Source organism: Sebastes umbrosus, chromosome 10 (genome assembly GCF_015220745.1).
Source record: "Sebastes umbrosus isolate fSebUmb1 chromosome 10, fSebUmb1.pri, whole genome shotgun sequence".
NCBI classification, from domain to species: Eukaryota; Metazoa; Chordata; class Actinopteri; order Perciformes; family Sebastidae; genus Sebastes; species Sebastes umbrosus.
Genome location: NC_051278.1, coordinates 7,703,393 through 7,727,427, shown reverse-complemented (window position 1 = coordinate 7,727,427; position 24,035 = coordinate 7,703,393). Strand labels below are relative to the sequence as shown.

At 42.0% G+C, this 24,035-nt stretch overlaps 1 protein-coding gene across 1 annotated transcript in view; it reads left to right on the top strand.

The window, feature by feature from the left end:
• fbxw4 (F-box and WD repeat domain containing 4) overlaps positions 1-21,024 on the top strand; it is a 38,635-nt gene extending 17,611 nt beyond the window's left edge. The window contains exons 6-9 of the mRNA XM_037783040.1: positions 8,027-8,092; positions 16,366-16,506; positions 20,519-20,660; positions 20,804-21,024. Coding sequence (XP_037638968.1) covers positions 8,027-8,092; positions 16,366-16,506; positions 20,519-20,660; positions 20,804-20,938 — 484 coding nt within the window. The 3' untranslated portion in view covers positions 20,939-21,024. The remainder of the gene's footprint in view (positions 1-8,026; positions 8,093-16,365; positions 16,507-20,518; positions 20,661-20,803) is intronic.
• The last annotated feature ends 3,011 nt before the right edge of the window (positions 21,025-24,035 follow it).

Below are 24,035 nucleotides of genomic sequence, written 5' to 3'. Positions count from 1 at the left end.
CAATCGTACATCGTACAATGATCTTCAGACTGGCGAAAGAGAGGCATGATTGGTAACACTTTCTATGACGCCCATAATGCATTAAGAACATACTTATAATGTTATAATCTGCTTATAGCACTGTATAGTCATAGTTATAAACACTTATAAATCTTCATATCGCTTTATAACAATAATCATAACACTTTATAAGGTCATGTAATACTTCATAACTACTGGTCGCTCACTGATTCTTTTTTTTTTTGCAAGGATCATAGTGTATTATAATTCCCATAGTTGTAATACATTATAATCTTTTTATAATGCATTATAATCACTGTGATAATGCATTATAATGTGATTATAAATTACTCTAAGTGGTCATAGTTTGCTTTAAGTAAAGTAAAAAATATTAGATCTATGCAAGAACAACACACAAAATGTTGTAAAATACATTTTTACTTTACTTAAAGCAAACAACGACCACTTAAAGTCAATTATGATAACATTATAATTTATCGCATTATTAGAGTAATTATAATGCATTATAAAAAAATTATAATGCATTACAACTATTGGAATTCTAATATACTTTAATCCTTGCAAACAAAATGTCAGTGAATGACCAGCTGTTAGTATTATGACACTTGAACTTATAAGTCATTATGAAATGCTTTATAATGTGTTATAAAGCATTGTTATTGTTATAAAGCATAATGAATAATTATGAGATCTTATAACTATAATTATACAGTGCTATAAGCAGATTGCAATGCATTAAAAGTATGTTTATGACACATTATAGACATGGGCATCAGAACTTAAAACAAATGTGTGTTTGTTTGTGTGTGTGTATATATATAATATTTGATTTCTGGACAATAGTTGTCATTGTTTTGTGTTGTTAATTGATTTCCAATAATAAATATATATATACATTTTCATAAAGCAAGCATATTTGTCCACTCCCATGTTGATAAGAGTATTAAATACTAGACAAATCTCCCTTTAAGGTGCATTTTGAACAGCTAAAATAATCTGCGATTAATTTCCGATTAAATATTTTAATCGATTGACAGCCCTAATATATATATATATATATATCTCAAAAGTGGACTGCAGTAGCCACATTGAGAGAAGGGTGTTTCCAAGAGATAAATAATTGATTCATTGTCATTTCATATAATCAAGTAAAATAACAAATATTTACAGGTTACATCTTCAAAAATGCAAAAACAAATACCCTTGCTTTGTTTTCTTTGATTGCAATATGAAATGAACACTGAGTTGTTGTTTTTTTATTAAAAACTCTTGAGATGAAACAAAATAAATCATAATTTAAAAAATGTAATGGCTCCATGATTATATTCTGAAGTCATGATGATTACAATGTGACCAGTCCGAATGATAATGACCTAATATCATCAAGCCGTTTTTATCACGAATTAGTCAGATAAACTGACATTACAGACATCTGTAATTCAGTCATGACTCGTCAAAAAATCAAATGAAGATATGTGTAAATACAGTCATTTACAGTACCTGTTCAACAGTGACCGCCGTTCACCGAAAGGTGACGCGTGACATTATTCTCTTGCTTTAAGAGATTGATTGTATTTTTTACAGCCAGCTAACGTTAGCGTGTTGTTGTGTCTGGTGTGTGTGGACGGTGTGGACGGTTGTGCTGGTGTCCCAGTCTGTTCCAGCCGGGTGAACAGAGCCGAGGGGCCGGCTGAGGAATGTCCTGGTGACCCTACACACAGGAGACACAAACAGAAGCCAAAAGGGCCACAGGGGGGTGGGGATGGGACAACAGGGTCCAGGCATATGTGTGTGTGTGTGTGTGTGTGTGTGTGTGGGTGTGTGTGTCCATGCATAACAGTGTGAATTTGTGAGAGAAAGTGCATGTTTGTGTGCATGCATATGTTTGCCCATGCATATCGGTGTGTAAGAAAGGGCTACGGGGAGCAAGGGAGAGGAGGCTGGGAGTGAAAGAAGCAAGAGTGTGTGTGTGTGTGTGTGTTAGTGTGTGTGTGTGTGTGTGTGTGTGTGTGTGTGTGTCAGCGGGGGTCAGCACTTGTACCCTTTGGCCATTGTCTCCCTCCCTGACCGATATAAAAGCATCATAACCCTTTGAGCTCAGACATATTTAGAAAGCAGATAAAAGCACTTTTTACAAACTAGATACACGTCAGGCACAAAGCCCGGGGTCAAGCGCAACAAATTAACAACCCTCTTTCTGACGGGAGGTGGGGGTTCGGGGGGGTTGGGGGGTGACGGGGCAAAGCTAAACCGCCCCTGGAGTCCATAGCCAAAATGCCTCCACATTCCCAGAGCGGGGATGTGGGCTGTTCTCTTGCATTCATGTGTAATTGGTCCTCGGGGCAGAGGCTGAGATAAATAATGACTTACTTTTTTTTGTGTTTGTATTATGTCCTCTTAATAGAAGACTTGTTTGGAATTCCCTAATTCCAACAAAAGTCAAGACGGCCTTTATGAAAGAATTTAAATCATTTGTCACTCAGGGTCACGAGCGCCATCACAGCCGTGCTGCACACATTATAATCTAGAGCTGCAACGATCAATCGATTGATCAATTAATTGTCAACTATTATAAAAAATCGCCAACTGTTTATATAATCGATCAATCGGTTTGAGTATTTTCTTTAGCAAAAAAGTACAAATTCTCTGATTCTAGCTTCGTAAATGTGAATATTTCCTGGTTTCTTTACTCCTCTATGACAGCAAACTGAATATCTTTGAGTTGTGGACAAAACAAGACATTTGAGGACGTCGTCTTGTGCTTTGAGAATCAACAATGAAAATAATCGTTAGCTGCATTACGATGCAACTAATGATGCGTTAGTTGTAGGGCTGTCAACCGATTCAAATATTTAATCGTGATCAATCGCATGATTGTCCATAGTTAATCAAGATGAATTGCAAATGAATCAAACATTTTTTGACAGCCCTACTTAGTGGTTATTAAAATCCCAAACTTTTAAAATGTTGTGCTATTGAGGTAAGCTTTTACATTTGGCAAATATGACATATACTCATAAAAAGAGCACCAATTGTACAGCTACACATCAGGCTCAAAGTGAAATTCATCATCACAGTTAGGGCCACGTCCACACGATAAATCTCTGACAGCTTGAATAGGTTTCCTTCTTTCTTTTCTTTCTCTTGAACAGGATTTCATCTCAAATTGACACAATTAGTCCATCAGTTTGATTGACTAATCCATCCCTCAACAAAAATGTATTTTGATTAATTGTCATTTATCATGCATCAGGCAAAAAAGCCAAACATTTGCCGGTTCAGGCTTGTTAAGTCATTGTAAAGTAAATCTCATTGGGTTTTGGGCTGTTGGTCACACTCATTGAGCAATTTGCCACTTTGCAGAGTGAGCCAGTGTGAGACGAGACGGGCTGCAGGTCCTTGTGCAGGATAGTTGTGAAGGTGGATGGATGATTTGTTTGCTTATCACACAACTGAAGAAACCATGACCTTAAAGTTGGCTACATCTCAGCCCTCTCTACAGCACTTAATATCATGCATCATCAGGGGCCATCGAGGACATACAAATTGCACACAAATTAATTGACTCATCATTGATGATATAAATTATTTATTTTATGTTATTCAGTTTTTTTGGTTTCAGCTTCGAAGCATTCGAGTCAGCCCTGCCAGAGTCATGTTTCAGTAGCAGTTTAAACTCGTCTACACGTTTGTGGAGGAATACATGTATGGAGGGGTTCCATGTTGTTGGTGTGTACTGAGCCGGGATCAGTGAGTTGTGACAGTCTGGACAGCAGTCTTGGGAAAGCGTGGTGCTCCGTGTGCGGTCAGCGTGCTGATTTGGCGCTAACAATTTTGGTACTGTTGGACTCAACTCCCAGCAGGGGCTCTCACACTTTGTATGTGTGTGTGTGTGTGAGTGTGTTGATGAATGAGTGTGTGTTTGCATGCATGACAGCGTTGTGAACGTGTGTGTAGATGTGTCTCACTCTCTTCATATCTGTGATTTGTGCTTGTGTGTGTGTGTGTGTTTGTGTGTGTGTCTGGGTTCCCACTGAGGACTCGGTTAGTTTGTGTGACCCTGCCACACAGGCCCTTAGATAATACAGCCAGCTGATGGGGTTACCCAAACGGCAGCAGAGGCCCAGCATGCTGCTAATGATGAGAGGAGGAGTGAGTGGGGGGAGGAGGGGTGAGAGGCGCAGATCGGGACTCTGTTTGGTCAGAGATATGACTGTGTGTGTGTGCATTTGTGTGTGTTTAGGGGGGACACTTGCCCCACATTAGGCGAGAGAGGCTCTGACCTTAGCAGCTATAATATCAGTGCAAGCTCTGACCCCAGATCAGGCCTGGTTGGCCCTTCAGCGGGGTGAGAGAGCTGGGGGAGACGAGGGGGGAGTCGCACTTTCATTGTATGGCTGGTGTCCTCTGTCCTGCCTCTGCCAGCGCCACGACCCAGTGAGGGGTGAGTAATGTGAGTAATGGAGAGTAATAGGGTCCAGATAGCGAGTGTGACCGTAACCCTGTTGTATCCTGTGTCAGCGGGGTCAGGGGTCGCCCACCGCGCATACTGGTCCCGGCCCCACCCGACCCATTTGGGCCATAAATGAGTTTACCCAACACTAATTACCGAGGGCCTGCCAGTGGGCCGCACTGCTTAATGGGCCTGACAGCTGCCTGTATGCCGCACTTAGACGTCCTCAGCACCCCCCCCCCCGCCCCCCTCCAGCCCTGTCCTGCCACCCCTTTAACCCCCCCAACACATCACCGCTCCCCATGGCGGTACATGTGTGTTGATGCCCGCAGCGGTCACAGCTCTGTGTGCTACTGTATGGACTGCTGCGTAGCCTTTTTAGAAAAATCATCTGTTGGATGAATGTCATCTGAATATCAATGTTTTATTCAGGGCATTGGTGGGGTATTGCATAACTGAAGAAGGGACACTGAATAGAAAATGTGCACACAATATAGAATACAGCTTTTGCTCCAGAAGGTAATGAGTGGAACGCAGTCCGGTCTATATCTCCAGACCATTTCTGTCAGGGCTGTAGGTTTTCTTTCAGAATTGTTGGGACAGGATTAAGAGAGTGGTTCTTGCATGGTGGTTCCTCTGAATATGACACACTATTATCAAATTGGCTATTGTGTTGAGGCGTCCCGGTGGCATGGGGGGTTTAAAGGCCCCGACACGGAAAGTCGACGGTCAGCCGTAGATTTTTCGGTGTGTCCCACACCGTCGGCTCTAGTCTGAGTTTTTTTTGGCCAATTCAGCATGTTGAATCGGCGACGGCGCCCGTCGGTGAGAGAAATCACTCTGATTGGCGGTTCAGCTTAATCGAATCAGTGCACACGAAGAGAAACGGACGTGAGGAAAGTAAGCAAACAAGTAAAGTCAAGAGGAAAACAAACACAGAAGGCTCTTTTCATTTTTCATCTTCATACCATCTGATCATTCCAGATATTTTCACAACAACATCTGGAATGAAGCTAAGTGGTGAGTGAGAGTGGCTTTAATTCATGTACGTATCATAACAACGGCTTGTATATCCGCTTCTTCCGTCTTCTGGTTTCCCTTTTTGAATGATAAATACAAACTACCGTGACCTGCTGTCGTGGAGAGTTATTTCATCTCACGCCGGCGAAGAACATGCGTGGTAGTTTGCTGTTGGCTGTAGTCTTCGCGGTGTGTTCAACTTTTTGGGTATAATTATGATATAAACCCTCTAATGAAATTCATTGTCAGCTACGTTTGAGGATGGTGGCACAGTTTCCACACATAGAAGACAAAGAAAATGTGATAACAGGACAGCAGCACTGGTTGTCTTGTTCTCGGGTCACATTCTGACAGTGTTCCTGACCTCTGCTCTACCACAGCTGGAGCTAATCGCTTCCTTCCCTTCACTGTGGTTTACAGACAGGGAGTTAACCTTGGGGTCAACATAAATGTGTTTTCTGCTGTGAATATACATACAGTCAGTCCCTGAAACTATCTCTGGGATTTTCTTATTCTGCAAATGACTTGTTAGCAACGTCATTTCCCCAAGAATAACAAAATGGTTAATAAAACATTTTATGGTCTATGTACATGTAAGATACAGATACATTTTCCAGTGTTGTCATTCTGACAGGCCAATGAAATAATGAAAATTAAGCTTAGATTTGTATGCCCAATACCTTAACATGTCTTTGAATGAAAATGTTTGTCTCAGTCTGTACCTTTATTTTATCTTGACTTTCTGTATATTACTGCTGAAATTAAGTAATGGTTTAGTTGGTTGACAAAAATTAAAGCAATGATAATTATGATTGTAAATTCACCATTTAAGTCATTTATCAAGTAAAAATACCAAATATTTGGTGATCCTGTCCTCTCACATTTGAGCAGTTGTTGTCATTTTAAATTGAATAGGTTTGTGGTTTTGGCCAGCTCTTTAGAAAAACACTATACATACATATATATAAGCTACATAATGATCAATTGGGTTTCAAGTTTATTTATAACAATGTTGCAGTTGGAGTTGCCCAACCTCCTGCAAGAATTCAACAGATATTGCTTTACGTTGGGGCTGTGTATTGGCAAGAATCGAGCGTCAATGCTTGTGCTCAAAGTGGCAATAATCAAGTTAATATCCTCATCTACATCCAGGACAACTGACCCGGTTTTCTCCCAGTTGGCGGCACTGACGGCTCATTTTAAACTAATTGTCATTCCTCGTCCATGTTGCGGCGCTCTCAATGCGAGCGACAGGAAAAAATAGGAACATGACGCGCGTCAGAAGTTCAGCTCAAAACGTTGCATTGCGTCGTTCGTTGCCAGACAGTCACGGCCAGTGTTTATTATGACACTTCAATAGAAAACAATGTAATCAAGCTGATTTTGACACTGATGCTCGCTCGCGTTGCATCCAGTTAGGACACGGTGTAAAATGCAATCAGAACAATGGGATCTGCATTTGCATTTATCACAGTCCCTGTAACATCATAGCACTACTTTGAGAGGGTACATCTCTTTGCAAAGGAAATAAAGTATTGACTGAATTAAACTCTGCATGTAAACTATTAATTAAAAATGGATAGTGTTTTTGAGAATCAATACAGTATCACATAACATAATATTGCAGTACTCTATATTTTCTTACACCCCCACTTTACGTGGTGATTTCTCTTCTCCACCCACTTCTCGATTGGGGTTAAGTGTTTATTATTTCTCTCTGCTCCTGTCTCCTCCATCTATAGTATTCTCATCCAGCCAACAACACTTGTCAGTAACTATCTGTGTGGGTAAAAGGCGAGCCCTCCCCCCTGTCCGTCAACCCTGTAGGAGGGCACTAAGCCATGAGACTCAGGCCCGGCCCAACAGAAGCCCCCCTACCACCAGCACCCCTGGTCACCACCCCACCCTCTACATAGCTTCTAACACCCAAACACACCCCGTCAGCCCACTCCCACAGCGCTCCTCCCCTCTCCTTTCACTGCTCCCCCACCTCTCCACATGCGTGGCATTCACCGTGCATACCTAGGCTGCTAATTCCAACCTGCCACTCCAATCAAAGGATCACGACTGTTGTAGTTTTCTTCTCTTTTCTTGTGCTGGGAAACAATGTCTGGTGGATGGAGGCAGGGACAAGTGTGTGTGTGCTGCTATGTGACAGCAAGGAGAATCATTCTTTGTATTGGTGGACAAGTCCTACATGGCAGTGTGTGTCTCTACATGCCATCCTCAATCACTGTAGTATACATATGCGTTGCCCTTTCATGGGAAGAGTTGAAGCCTGGTTGTACGAAAAGGCGTATGAATGACACCATAATATGCAATGCGAAAGCATGCAATAAGAACGCCGTTCTTGCTTTTGCCATGTCAGTTGTATGCCATGTAGTTTGTACTGACTGCATTGTAAATGCATCCGCATAAATATGCTACACTCAGAGCTGGAGACGTAGAATAAAAAGTGAGAGAGACTGCTTATGGCTTTTTGTAAGATTATTCATTCTCTGTCTGTCTCTCTCTCTCTCTCTCTCTGTACAGATCCTTTGTAACGGGCACCGCATGCTGCGAGAACTTCTCCCCTCTTCGCGTCTGGGATGTCGAACGGTAAGTCAAGAAGTTACTCTGACACACTACAGCATCGCTGTACATTGTAACACATCAGATGTTTTGTCATCCTACATGCTACTTCAAGTATCCTGCTGAATGACACATGAATGATACGGTGAAAGTGTAAACAGTGATGCAGCCTGAGTATCGGCCTTTTGATCCAAATGACTTGAGCACAACATGAGACAGCAGATGATGAATAAATGAAATATGGCAGGAGAGATTCCATGCAGAATTATACATTTAATCCCAGTCATGTCTATTACAAGCAGGCAATAAATGGTATTTGTGACTATTTGTGTGCACCAAGATGGACAACATACATAAAGCATAACATTTAGTTCATCATCCTGACGTGTGTTGGATAATAGGAGTTTGTCTTAGCGTTCAGTAGAAGCTGGAGTAGCCTGTTGCTGGGGAGGTGAGGATCCTTCATTATCCTACTAGCTCTGGTTCGGCACACTGGGGAGTGAAGATCCAATGGTACAGCTTCCTCTGTAGGGCTCTACGGCCCTCAGCAGAGCAGTTCCCAGACCAGTTGGTGATGCCCCGTGTTAGGATGCTTTCCACAGAACAAGAATAGAAGGTCTTCATGACCCTCAGAGAGACTCTGAAATTCTTAGGGGCCGTTCACATGCCGCGTCTTTTGGACGCTCAAATCCACTGTTGTCAATGTAGACGCGAGACAGGCAAGCTCAAACGCGGGAGAGACGCCGTCGCGATGCCTATATGTCATGTGATGAGTAACAACCAATCGCAGCCGACAGATATCTTTTCTTTCTTCCGTAAATATAAGTCTGCGGTAAATATATGGAGGAGAAGTTATTAATTTTAGTGCAGGACTTCCCAGAGCTTTACCATCTGTCCCATGGACTATTTTACTTGCTTTACCCTTTCCGTCCTAGAACGTCAAAACATCCGGTTGAAAGGTGAGCCAAACTTGACACGGAGAAATTGAGTGTAAAGCTAGAGTGAGGGATTTACGGTGCTGGAAATCCATTTATCTTTGTTTTGACACTGTTTATTTTAGTCAGTGTCATCGTCATCACAGTAAGCAGGTTTTGGTTGCTTAGCAACGGCAGGCGCGGCAGCAGCGCAACCTCCCAAACAATGGAACGAACATTTTTGCAGTCAGGCTCTTCATGCTTGTACACAACAACTGTGCATATTAGGCGTCCGTCAAAACATTTCCCTACCAAAGTTAAAACCAAACATATGCTCTTGCTCTCGCTGCCTCACCTTGCTGGCTTCTGTGTAGACAAACCCTGCTCTTCCGCCTCCTCTTCCTCCTCTCTCGTGTCATTTCAACCGAACCTTGTCTCAGTAGGGTGGAAGTGAGCGCTCATGATCATTATCAACTCCTGTTAGTAAATCCTTTTGCACACATGTGTGTCTTTCTACAGTATAGATGCATGTGCATTCATTTAGTTTAGATTGTTGACCCCTGTTCTACTGAGTCTAGTGCATTGTGGGTTAAACACACTGTGGTTATGGCGAAGTTGTATACCTAATTTACCAGATTAATGTTCCCACATGGCTTCTGTTGATGTGACTCTTCCATGCACAATATAACTGCATCAGTGCATGGACGCTGCAACAGCGTGGCCCCTGAAGCACAGGTTTCAAAACGCCATGGGACTCACTATTCTTGAGCACGGAGCAGTTCAAAATGAGGGGCCTCTGAAAATTCCTGTCTCTGAAAAGCGGGGCTTAAACCTGATACATCCCCTCCAAGGCCGCTGTAATTCCCAGCTTTACCTGGGCCAATTAAAACAGGCCGACACGACACAACACAAAAAGCTGCTTCCTGCTCCCCAAATGGTCTGGAAATCTGAGGAGGGGAGAAGACGGGAGACACAGGGAGAGGGAAGGAAGGGATGGGTGGGCAGGTTATGCTGGAGGTTGCAGGTGGTGGTGAGGGAAATTGACGTAGTTACAAGGTGGAGCAGACCTACACAATGCATGTGTCCAAGAGATTTCTTACTGTTGTGAGAAACTGATGTTCACAAAATCTTCAGAAACCATAGTGAAAAATATCCCAAGCTATTATTACTTTATCGGCTAATACCTGAAGATGAGTTAAACAAATATTATCTAAATATCTGACTCACCAGAGAAGACGTTTGGCTCTCGGTAAACAGTTGAGAGCAGCATACTGTACCAGGCTGTGTGGGGGTGATCAGGGTGCATTGTTCTCTTATCGTATACATCGAAGCACTTACACTGCTGTCACATCCAAACATGATGAATGTTTAGCTCAAGGGATTGCATAATGTACTGAATTTGGAGAATCAGTGGACCCTTTATCACCTTTGTCGAACTGGTTTCCATTCTACAGTCAGTAGTGTTTAGCTGTTATCTCTCTAAGGACCCAGACACACCAACCCAACATCAAAGAACTAGCAGCGACGAAGGCCGCCGGTTGAGTCGCCTCACGTCGCCTTTGTCTCGGCCAAAAAGTTGCACTCAAAGACAACGCAAAGACTACAGCAGACCGCCAACTACCGCGTACGTTCTGCGCCTGCGTGACATGAAATAACTCTCCACACCAGCAGGTGGCGGTAGTCTGTATTCGTCATTCAAAAAAGGAAACCGGAAGACCGAGGATGGCGAATATACAAGCCGTTGTTATGATACATACCTGAAATTAAGCGCCGTTCGCCGACTCTCACTCACCACTTAGCTTCATTACAGATGGCCATGTCGTTGTTAAAATATCCGTGTATTGGAATGATCAGATGAGATGGAGACGAAAAATAAGAAGAGCCTTCTGTGTTTTTCCTTTTGACTTTACCCGTTGGCTTGCTTTCCTCACGTCCGTTTCTCTTCTCGTGCACTGATTCGTGTAAGCTGAACCGCCAATCAGAGTGATTTCTCTCACCGACGATTCAAAACCGAAAAAATTCAGACGACGGATGCTCACCGACGGCCCCAAACTGTCCGACAACCGACCGTCGACTTGGTGTGTCAGGGCCTTTGAACTCCAGGATGAACTGATTAGATTTTGGTGGTCAAAGGTCAAGGTCACTGTGACCTCACAAAACACGTTTTTGGCCATATCTCAAGAATATTTACTAATTATGACAATTTCACACAAATGTCTAACAGGATAAAACGATGAAGTGATGACATTTTGGACAGACATGGTTGACTGTTTGCGGAGGCGTACAACCGCGAGGTGGTAATTCTAGTTCTAAATGTTTTCTCAAACTGGAAATTGTTTCAAAATATTCTTTTATTGTTAAGAATTTGTTATAAAGAAAATTCTGAAGAGACATGCTAATATCCTTTGCTTTGAAATGAATGTTAATGTGTCAGTTGTGAGGAATAATAACTTGTAGACAAACTGGCTCACCGTCAATTCCAGTAATACCTGCAGACATATCCTTCTCTTCCCGTGCCACGACACACCACCGTCTGCCCCCACACGCCCGCCAGCATCAGCCTTTACCCTGTGCATTAGCACAACTGCAAGTCCCTTTGATTCAACACTCATCTGAGCCAAAACACTGTTACACCTGCAGCACCAAACAACGGCCAGCAAAACAGCTGCTGCCGCAGCCAGATCACAGAAAACAGACCGCAAGCTTCCAGCAAGGATTCCAGCCACTTCCTGTCTCGGTGGAAAACAGTGGCGGCACTGTCTGACTGTCAGGTCCTCACTGTTTTACTCATAACTCTTCCTTTGAACCAAATCAGATCAAAGAAAACATGTTATTTTTCACATGCTGTTAAAAGCAGAAGTTAAACATGCTGAACAATAAACGATTGAGAGGGTCTCTAAACAGAAGAGACACTGTTAACTTGAATGTCTTAATAAGCTGTTATAAATGAACAGCTAGAAGAACAACTTTAGTCAGGTTTACCAGTACATTTTTAAAGTTTTTTCTTTTCATGTAGAAATAAGATCTTTTTTTTTTAGATAATACTTTAGATCACAATCACAGTAGTGTTCAAAAACTTAATATAGTATATCAAATGTTATAATGTGTGCAACAATAAACTATTAATAGTTCACTAATGTCATCAGAATGTAATTGTTATGTCTCTTATCAGCTATGATTCAATATATAATTTATAAAGTAATTATTTAAAATTATACAAACTAATGATATTATATCATTACTAATAATTAGTAAACATTATTAATTATAATTTAATTATTTGTTAAAGGTAAAATAACTATAAACTAAAGTTTAATAACTATAAATTTAACATTTATTAATGATGGTTACTATAAAGTGTTACCTCATGAATACATGTTAATAAGCATCTTATAAAGGCCTGATTACCAGATATTTCGCTCAAAACGTCCAGTAATAGTTTCTGCTTTCCGTGATTATTCTACACTTGCACCGACATTTCTCTTGTGGTTGGCACCGATGGGCTTAATGCAGGTTGAAAAAGGCTCCCATTGAGCTCTTGTGGCTTTGATTTTAATTTAACACTTTCTCTTTTTCCCTCCGTTACAATTAATTCTGTGTCTTTTTTTCATCTCTGCGGCACAAAGAGGTCTTATGATCAGCCATATAGACGGGAGATCCCACAGAAGTAGCGCCATTGGAGCAGCACCCCGACTTTTCACACCGTCTTCGCTCATGGTTAAACGCGGAGGGGAGGTGGGGGGGGATAGAAAGCATCAAAGAGAAAGGACCCTGACCATCACTCCCGACTCCCAAGAGTCCCCTCTGTTCCTTCAGAAAGGGAGCCCTCCTTTTTTTTTTTTTTACAATCAAATGGCCAGGCTAGGATTCCTCACATTCCTGACACTGAAAGGGAGCGGAGTGAAATGTCTGCGTCGGGGTGGCAATCTGTTATACAAATTGCAGCGGTATTGTCTTTGCGATGCACGCATGTATGTGACATTTTGAAGGTGGTCATTGTTGATGGCGCCCCCCTCCTCTCCGCTGTCTCTGCCAGGAAAGCTCACATTCCTGCTGCAGCGAGCTCAGAGGTAAATTGGGTGGATGTGCAGCAGGCTTGCGTGGCTCCCCTCTGTTTGTTTTAGCAAGTAAAAACCTCAGCAGGGCTTCTTTTCTCTACCTGTCTGATGGCTTTTGACAAGAGGGCCTGTTTCCCAGTGCGTCCCCAGGCTCCTGTTTAGAGCTCAGCCTCCAACCACTTCTGTCACAGAAACACACACACACATTGCTTTTCTTTAGCTGTCCCCACACTAAAGGATAATGCCTTTAGCTTCTCCTATTTTTTCCTTAACATTGTCAATTCATTAATGATTCCTTTCACAATTTGTGTGTGTGTGTGTGTGTGTGGCCCCTAAAGCCAACCTGACTCCTGCAGTGAGACCAGACAGGCTTAAATCAGGACTTAGACCCTGTATGTCACACAGCCAGCAGCCCCTTCATAACAATCACTAAGTCGGTGCCCCCCCAGGGCCACCAGTCTACCCATCTCACAAAGTAGCGGCCGCACTGCAGCTCGAACTGCTTCGTTCTCATGCAACCCGTGATTTCCATTTGAATATTCGTCATTTTAGGGTTTGACATGAGGCTTAAAGGATCATTCTCATTACGTTACAACCTGGGTCCTATTCTTTGTAGTTCTGGCCATCTGGTGTTTCTGTTATGATTACATTGTAAATCTATCATTTGCAATTTATTTCTAGTAGGGCTGTCAATCGATTGAAATATTGAATTGTGATTGATTGCGTGATTGTCCATAGTTAATCGTGGTTAATCGCAAATTAATCACACATTTTTTTCTGTGCAAAATGTACCTTAAAGGGATATTTGTCAAGTATTTAATACTCTTATCAACATGGGAGTGGGCAAATCTGCTGCTTTATGCAAATATATGTATGTATTTATTATTGGAAATCAATTAACAACACAAAACAATGACAAATATTGTCCAGAAACCCTCACAGGTACTGCATTTAACATTAAACAATATGCTGAAATCATAACAAACTGCAGCCCAACAGGCAACAACAGCTGTCAGTGTGTCAGTGTGCTGACTTGACTGTGACTTTCCTCAAACTGCATGTGATTATCATAAAGTGGGCATGTCTGTAAAGGGGAGACTCGTGGGTACCCATAGAACCCATTTTCATTCACATATCTTGAGGTCAGAGGTCAAGGGACCACTTTGAAAATGTTTCCTCGCCGTTATTTAACCTCCTTCTACAAGCTAGTATGACATTGTGACTCTCTTGACTTGCAAAATTACGTTTCAAATTGACAAACATCAGATGTGTGATTCATGGCGCAATTCAAACGGGATAAAAAAATATATTTATATCTCGCCGTTGACTACCGTTCATATTTTTTCAGAAATAAGGTCCCCTGGGGTCCACCGGAAGGGGCGGGACTTCGCCTCTCTATTGCCAGACTACGGTGACCATAGTCAGTCTGTACATTGTCAATGTCTTTCTTATAACATAATCTACATGCAGTATGACATTAGTACATTTCCACTGATTTGGGTTTGATGACTTTAACAGTGACACAGGCCAATCTTACAGTTCTGCCGAGTACATCACTAACCCTTTGAGGACACGCTGGGGATGACTCAGCCAGTCAGCTATGTTTTAGCGCCTGCCATGTGACACCTTCCAGTCAGGCACGCTGGAGGCCAGACCCAGGTATTCAACATTACGTGGACCCAGACGAGCAATAGAAAGGATGGTCAGATCAGAACATCGCGCCGCTGCTCACTAACAGATACAGTCATTTTGACAGATTACATGCTTATGCCTCCATCCTGTAATCACACGCGGCCCCATAAAAGCCAGTGACCTACCAATTTGAGAATCCCTGCTGTTTTGCGCCGTGCACCAGCTCATCGCATGGTGCTATTACTGGCTTTAAGATCCCTGCGCAGATGTCAGGTCCATTTTTATGGAAACCTAGCTTTTATTTTTCCTTCACATTTAGGTGTGTGTTTTTCAGAAGATTGTAATCATCTTGTTTGAAGGATTTCAGAAGGTAGGGTTATGAATTGATGATCTCTTTTTAGTTGGAGTGGTCGTGCTGCGGTGGAGACATCATTATTTAGTTATGAATGAACAGGCTCGTATCCCTTTGGCTTGAATGAGTTTCTTTTTGTGTGGCATGTGCTAAGCTCCTTGGTTTTAGTGGTAAGGGGAAAATGAGGGGTCACTACCCCACACAGACACAAACTCAGCCTCATCACAGACTCCCCATTGGCCCGGGCTTAGTCATGAGACCTGGGCAATGAGAAAGCTCTCACCCAATAAGGTGCCCTGTGGGGAAAGCCCTGGTCCAATAAGAAGGCCCCCTGGGGTTAGGCTGGGGGATTACCAGCCCGAGCCTGCGGATTGAGCTCCAGGGCGAGGGAGGGGGGCACGAGTCGCAGCACAGGGCTACTCGGTCGCCAAGGCCAGCGGCCTCCTTTAAATGGTTGCTACGGAGCAGGTATCAAACGTGCGAGAGTCGCACACAGTCACGGTCATGGAGGGTATTAAATGGCAACAAAGAGACAGTTATTCTGCAATAATCCGCCCTGCTGAGTGCAAGTTATTCTCCAATAATCAAGAGGCGAGGAGCAGGCGGGACAGAGCTGTGATCACAAGAGCATGGTGCTGCATGGAGCTTGACTCGCACACACACACACACACACACACACACACACACACACACACACACACACAGGTCACACCACATCAACCCTGACACACAAACTTTATTTATCACTTGTACATATCCCCAGTCCCACACTCACTAATCCGGGGCTCAGTGGCACTCGGGCAACACTCTGTAAGTGTTGATTCCAAGTAAACACATTTTACCTTTTAAAGCGCCAGTAGGCAGAATATTTTTGGCATCATTGGGCAAAAATTAAGTTATAACCATCTGAAAGAAAACTGGACTTCTGCATCTCCTCATGGCTCTGTTTTCAGGCTTTAAAAAATCTACTAGAACCTAGACTTTTGCCAATCACAGGTCATTTCAGAGAGAGAGTGTTCCTATTGGCTGTTCATTCAACGGAGGAGGCTGTCAATCACTGGCGAACTCCGATCAAACGATCAAACTAGGCAGCACTGATCAAATAAGAATCAATATTCTGTTACTGTAATGCCTATTTCTCACCTCAAATGTTTTCAGAAACATCTTGTAGTGTACTCTTGTAGGACGGTTAAGTTTTGGTCTGGTTTCTGAATTTGTTTTTCTTTTTGTATTATTTTATGACTGTATAAATATTTTCATCGTTTGACAGCCCTATTAAACACAAATTTCACATGTTTATTTCTGCTCTCTTTCATCTTCCTCTATCCCTCTATCCTCCACCAGGTCGGAGTGTGTTTACAGTCTGGGCTTAGAGTTTCGTCGCGGGGCTGGTGTGTTGGACATGGTGTTTGAGTCTCCGTTCCAGCTCTTCACCTGCGGCTATGACACCTTCATTCGACTGTGGGACCTCCGACTCAACCCACGGTACGCCACCAGTTAGTGCAACAGTCAGTGCTCCTTGAGACCATGTAGGATCTGTTTGTTGAATAGTGACACCTACAGAGCATCGACTGTACATTACTTCAGACATTTACCACAACATGCTTGACACCTCTGCAAACTGTCAGCTAGTTGGTTTGTGAACAACACACAGAGCTGGCTGTAAACAGGAAAGAGGCCGTGAGGCAGTGTCACAAACTGCTGTAAAAAACCCTTGAGACGCATATTCTGAATGTGCCGTATACATGTCCAAAGAATGCTCCTAAAACCAGAATAATATCGGCATATCCCACATGTCTTAATTGGAAAATGCTCAAGGTCTAATTCAGAATATCCAAACTTAATATGTCCCAGATATGTCGGAAAACCAAACGCCGTCACGTCTGGATTCATAACATCATTTTAGTATCTAGCAAGCCACACGTCGCTACTGCGGTATGAACCCAAGATAAACAGATGGTGCTTTGATTTAATTGCAATAAACCGATCAAAAGAATAATGAAATAACTAGGTAATAATGCAGATTTATTAAAAGTAAACAACTTTTAAAATGCTTGTTTTCTGAATGGAGTTCGGATCGATCAGTGCCAGGCTGTGCTAACATTGTAGCTGCTCCGTCAACACTCAACATAACCTCATTTAGGCATAAATACAGCAGCAACGTTGTTGTAAACGGATCAAAATGATGCCGAAATAACAACATAATGATGCCGATTTGTAAAAAGTCTGTATTCATGTCATGTCAATTCTGTTTGCAAGACGACAATCAAACAACTTCTAAATTGCTTATTTTCTGAATGGAGTTCTGATTGATCAGTGCCAGGCTATACAGCTGCTCCATCAACACTCAACATAACGTCATCTAGGCATAAATACGGCAGCGATGTTTTTTATAGCATAGACAGTCTTTGGTTTATAAATATACATTTATACACAGAGTTTCGAATACGTTGCCCGGCGCAAATTGGCATCTATTCGCCGCTTTGCACACCATAAATCTTGTGAGCCAGTCAGCTGGCTGATATTACAGTATATTCCTGCACACATAGTTTGGTCACTTCACGCAAATATCTGCTATCACTAAATGTGAAAACCTCCGTAGTTCCCTCAGTCAGTATTGTCCTCTTGTCAGGATGGAAAAGCTTCAGGAAAAACATTCATGGTGTAAAAATCATTCCAAGCCTGCTGTTTTATTTCCAGCAGTGTGAGCACAGGGAGCTAACCTGCGGCCCTCTGCGGTGTCCATATTAATGCAGCAGCCCTCACTTCAGTATAGATGCCGGCAGGGTCCCTAACATGATTGGGGAGGGCAGCATTTCTTTTGGACAGCAGGAGGTTAGAGGGGTTTCAGGTTGTATTTCGGGGGGATCAGTCAAGTAAGACAAATCAGATCTGATTGGCAGATCGCTCTGGGGACTTTGAAAGGGGTTGGGTTGGGGTGAAGGTTGGCAGAGGGGGGTCCCTCTTTAGATATCAATAATTCATACGCCCAAACCTAACTGGCCTCAAAAGGCTCCCAGGGTCATCCAGGAGGTTCAGGTTGTCTGGAAGTCGGGGCTCACCACCAAAAAGAAATGCAGGGACAGACAAAAAAACAAATGCAGATTGTGAAAGTTCCCGTGGTGCTTAATAGATCTAATGAATGAGCAGTTTGATTGTGAACTCCAGCTGTCGTCTTCTCCTCTACATGAACAGTTGAATAATAGTTGGATAAAATCCTCTATCAGTCCGTAGTATGAATAATTACTGACAAGCTAAAAAAAACATATACTGTATCTGACAGTTACTGGAAGTGTGCAGCATTTAGGGGGATCTATTGGCAGAAATGGAATATAATATTAATAAGTATGTTTTCTTTAGTGTGTAATCACCTGAAAATAAGAATCGTTGTGTTTTTGTTACCTTAAATGAGCCATTTATATCTACATAAGGAGCGAGTCCTCTTCATGGAGTCAGCCATGTTTCTACAGTAGCCCAGAATGGACAAACCAAACACTGGCTCTTGATAGGGACATTCACGTTTTCAAAGTTTCAGTTGGTTGCAATCTGCAACCTCACCGCTAGATGGCACTTTATACACTGCACCTTTAGACATTTAGATTTTCTCACGTTATAAACCATATCGTTCAACCATAACTGTGTATTAAAAAAAGCATGATGGGTATTTGGTGATGAATATCAGATATAGTGTTACATAGTTAAATAAAGTTGCATTGTCACAAATCATAACTAGGGCTACAACTAACGAATATTATGTATATTTTTTCGATTAATCGATTAGTTGTTTGGTCTATAAAACGTCAGAAAATGTTAAAAAAAAAATGTCGATCAGTGTTTCCCAAATCCCAAGACGACGTCTTCAAATGTCTTGTTTTGTCCACAACTCACAGATATTCAGTTTATAGTCATAGAGGAGTAAAGAAACCAGGAAATATTCACATTTAAGAAGCTGGAATCAGAGTTTAGACTTTTTCGTCTTAAAATATTACTCAAACCGATTAATCAATTATCAAATGAATTTAATAGTTCACAACTAATCGATTATTCGAGGTTCGATACAGAGGAAGAACAGGCTTTATTGCTTTGAACATGAGTTTGTTTATTTATTTTTTTACAGTTGCCATATTGTAATATATAAATCAGATAATCACCTATCGCCCAGCTCTAGTTGCTAGACCTTTCTGATCACACAGTTTGAGTTGTGTGTGTTTCACCTTCACAATGCAATGACAATGGGTGACCTCCGCGTTTCCTCGAATTAGAGTGTGCATTTGTATGTATTCTCTGTGTGTGTGTGTGTGTGTGTGTGTGTGTGTGTGTGTCTCCAGACGTGTCTGCTGCCCCATTGTCTGCCCCTGGTGTCTCTCCATCACTTATTGATGAGGCTGCACTAATGGAGGATCGATGTCTATTGGCAGAAAATACTTATCCCCAAAATACTTCCCCTCTCTTAACCACAGCCACCACCACCAACCCGCTCTGCTGCTCACTCAGCCTCCTGCAGCACACACACACACACACACACACACACACACACACACGCAAACACACACACACTCACACACACAATCACACACACACACACATACACACATGTTCACCTCCTTGTTAACTACAGTGCAGAGTTTTCCTGTAAACAAGAGAGAGTTTCAGCGTTGTCTCCAAAACCTCCACAACATCCACACAGAGATGTGATCTCACCTGTACCTGATTGTTTCAGTGATTTCAGCTGGAAGAATGTTACGCTTTTTTCCCTAGTGACCCCGATTTGTTTGGGTCATTTGTTCCTTTGTTATGTGTTGGAATCATGACGCTTTAATATTTTTCCATAATTCCTTAAAAAGGTACTGCTATGTATATAAATTAATATGAAGGTTCCTTGAAACACCTACACAATTTACCTATTATTGGGTAAATCGGGTATGTTGTTATCTATTCTTTAAAATGTTTTCCCTATTCACCTGTAGTGTCTCCTCTTGAATTTATTTTATTTTTTAGGTTGAGGAATTTCCCTGATTAAACTAATCCATTTAAACTAGAGCTGTCAATCAATTAGAATATTTAATCATGATTATTTAATCACATGATTGTCCATAGTTAATCACAATTAATTGCAAATAAATCACACATTTTTCATATGTTCAAAATGTACCTTAAAGGGAGATTTGTCAAGTATTTAATACTCTTATCAACATGGGAGTGGGCAAATATGCTTGCTTTATGCAAATGTATGTATATATTTATTATTGGAAAATCAATTAACACAAAATAATGATAATTATTGTCCAGAAACCCTCACAGGTACTGCATTCAGCATAAAAAAAATATGCTCAAATCATAACATGGCAAACTGCAGCCCAACAACAGCTGTCAATGTGTCAGAGTCTAGTTGCCTTCGACGAAGCACTTCTACATATCTCTGAAAACATTTGAGAATCAGACATGATGTGGTGCTTCATCTCAACACTTGTGTTAACTCTCCCATCGTTCCCAACAGGAAGTGTGTGATGGAGTGGGAGGAGCCTCATGACAGCGCTCTGTACTGCATCCAGACAGACGGAAATCACATGATAGCCAGCGGCTCCTCGTACTACGGTGTCGTACGACTCTGGGACAAACGGCAGAATGAATGCCTGCAGGTATGTACAGTATATGTGTCAGTTAGGTACAGTACCTCACTTGATTTAAAGACCAGTTTAAAACAGCGTTTTATGAAGTGAATGCCAGATGTTAATAAATAAATTTAATGCTGTTGTAATGTGATTTTTTGTTTTTTGTGCAGTACTTCCAGCTGAGTTCACGCCCAGTGAGCAGCCCGGTGTACTGCCTGAGGTTCAACAGCTCTCACCTGTATGCAGCCCTGGCCACCTCCCTGCACTCACTGGACTTTAGACAGACACCCATCTGCATCAGATGATACACATACACACATACACACACACACACACACACACACACGTTCAAGTGAATCTTTTCAATAAAGCTGTCTATTTTCACAGTAAACATTTTGGAAGGAACTGCTTAATTATTCTGATCCAGCAACGTATTTACCATGAGTTAAGCTTCCATAATTTTGTGCGCTGCTTTTGGTTTTGGAAGAACTGAACACTTCTACATGTCACGGTTAGGGCTGTCAAAGTAAACGCAATAATAACGTGTTAACGCAAATTTGTTTTAACGCCACTAATTTCTTTAACGCTTTAACACAACTTGCAATAAAGCTAAAGTGAAGATACTGGTATCGTATGAAACTAGAAAACCTAAGGAATCCATTGGTACCAACCATTTCATATCAAGCTTGTCGTGAAGGAGGCTAAATAACCCTCCAAACTGACGCTAAATCTTAGCGAGGAAAAACTGGCATGGCCATTTTCAAAGGGGTCAAATTTGGGCAAAATGCAGTACCTGTGAGGGTTTCTGGACAATATTTGTCATTGTTTTGAGTTGTTAATTGATTTCCAATAATATATACATATATAGATTCGCATAAAGCAGCATATCTGTCTACTCCCATGTTGATAAGAGTATTAAATACTTGACAAATCTCCCTTTAAGGTGCATTTTGAACAGATGAAAAATGTGTGATTAATTTGCGATTAATCGCGATTAACTATGGACAATCATGCACATCTTAATCGCAATTAAGTATTTTAATCGATTGACAGCCCTAGTCACAGTGCAACATATCCTCATACAGTTGTTCTCATGATATATTAAGAAAAGTTATTCCTCATTTTTCATGCGTTCTCCTGAGAATGTCCAGCAACACGTGTCAATTTGCACTCATTACATTCATACTGTCTTTTCAGAATAAACTTGCATCTTTACAGGAAACAACTTGGTTAGGTTTAGGCAACAAAACAACTTAGTTAGGTTTAGGAAAAGATCGTGGTTTTAGTTAAAAATAACGTAAGTGGCGTTACATAAATAAGGAAGTTATGTGTCAAATAAATCAAGTTGACTTCTGGTTTCACACACAAGCAGCGGTCTCCTGGGTTAAATGGCTCTGTTCTATTCAAGTGTCCCAGTAAGCCGTGACACTCAGTGTGTTTACTGTACCTGCATTCAGGTAACCGTGATACAGTCGTTGTCTCCTGACTTCTCTGGACAGAGAAAAACACCCTGTGAAGATAAACCAAAACACTGAAAGTGAGCTGGACAGAAGTCATTCGTTGGACATGAGAAGCATGCTGGTGCCTGCCGGGAAAGGGCTAATCCGTTAGCTCGAGGCACTGTGAGCACAAATGCTCAACACATAAAAATCATGTGTGCAAACTGTCTGTTGAGCCGGTGAATAAGTCCCCGTGAGGAAAACAAAGCTCGGCCTTTCCTCCCCAACACTTTGGAGTGGCTGCCTGGATCCACCCGGAGCTTTTGAAGGGATTAAGGCACATTAGCCTCTTGACAAACCCATCTCATCACTGTGGAAACACACTGTTTGGGTTTACATACATTTGACCCCTGCACCTGAGATCACACGGGAGGGGATTGGAGTGTTTGACCCCCCAAATCCACTCCGTACAATGTGAGGATTCACTTGATGGACAAGGATCAAATCTACATCATCGCACATCTGGATTATCAAACCACACATACAGTGCACCTGGTAGAACAGCTGGAGTTTGTGTGGGTGGGTGGTCAGTTAAAAGAGTCAGTGGAAAGGAATGAAGAATCAAACTGCTCAGGACTAGAAGTTTAGATAGAGTAGATTTATTTGAAGTAGCAGCAGAAGCAGCATCTCCTGTAATAACAGTAGTGTTGTTAAGTATGTGTACACCATAGAAGTAGAATAGGAGTAGAACGGACATTCCCGTTCAAATCAATGTAGCAGGATGGCCAGAGCGGCAGCTATTTTTATGTGTACCGTTGCCATTGCGACCGTTGTCAAAGAACGTATATTGCTAAGAAGTCAATTCTTCGTTCCATTGCAACGTCAGCGCCCAGCAGCAGAGCTACGCCTCCGCCATTTTGGACTGAAAGCGACTACCGGACGCTAGTTAAACGTCCACCTACAAAGTGCCGTTCAAAAGTAAATCTAAATTATTTCTATTCTATTGTCATAATTTTAATGTATCTACACTTTGCGATTGATCACGATTAAATATTTTTATCGATTGACAGCCCTATTAGCAACATTTTAGTAGAACTTTCACTTTCACTTTGACCTTCAAGTAGTAGCAGTAAGTGGTTTAAATAATCTGGATAAACTCTTTGGTTTGTTTCCATCCTGTCGACTTGTAGCGATTTTACCATGTTCCCAGATCTCAGAGAGTAAAATGGTATCATAGCTGATAGAAATGATGGACAAAACTCTGAAAATAAGATTGAAGTTGTGATAAACAAGACCCTTTAAGTTAATGCATTCACATTGAAGGTGTGTTAGAGACATTCAGTAAAACTCTGAGAAGGCTGCGTGTGAGTTTGTGTGTTGCTCTTGCAGCCTCACTTGTCCCAGGGTGTCCACTTTGAGTCTGGGCAGTGACCGTCCCTGCTGGCCATTAATGGCATATATTAGATCATATGTCATCCATTAGCTAATATGCCAGGGCCACATAAGAGGAGTGGCCAGGGTGCGTACAGACATTGCACACCCATGCAGGAGATGTGACCCCCGGGGACTCTGGACACTTGAATTAATCATAGAGGGCGGAGACGGGGGGCGGTCTCCACAACAACACGCCACACAACATATTTTCTGGGTGGACGATTTTGTTAAACATAATCAGTATAGTTCCTAGTAATTTAAGGAAAAACAATGATTACTGTCCACTGACTAATAAAGCTTATAGAAACAGCATTAGTAGTGACGGCAGCAGTAACGGTAGTGGTATGGCCAGGACCGTACTGCAGTCACTGAATGGTTCGTAACATCTGATACCGTAAAGAATGTTAAAAATACAGCTGTGAATGTTGGCCTAGTGGTTAAGACTGTAATTGCAATGTCTCTGTTTTAGATCCGGCCCAGGATCTCCCTCCCTTCATTACCTCTCTACTTTGCACCTAAAGCCTCGGAC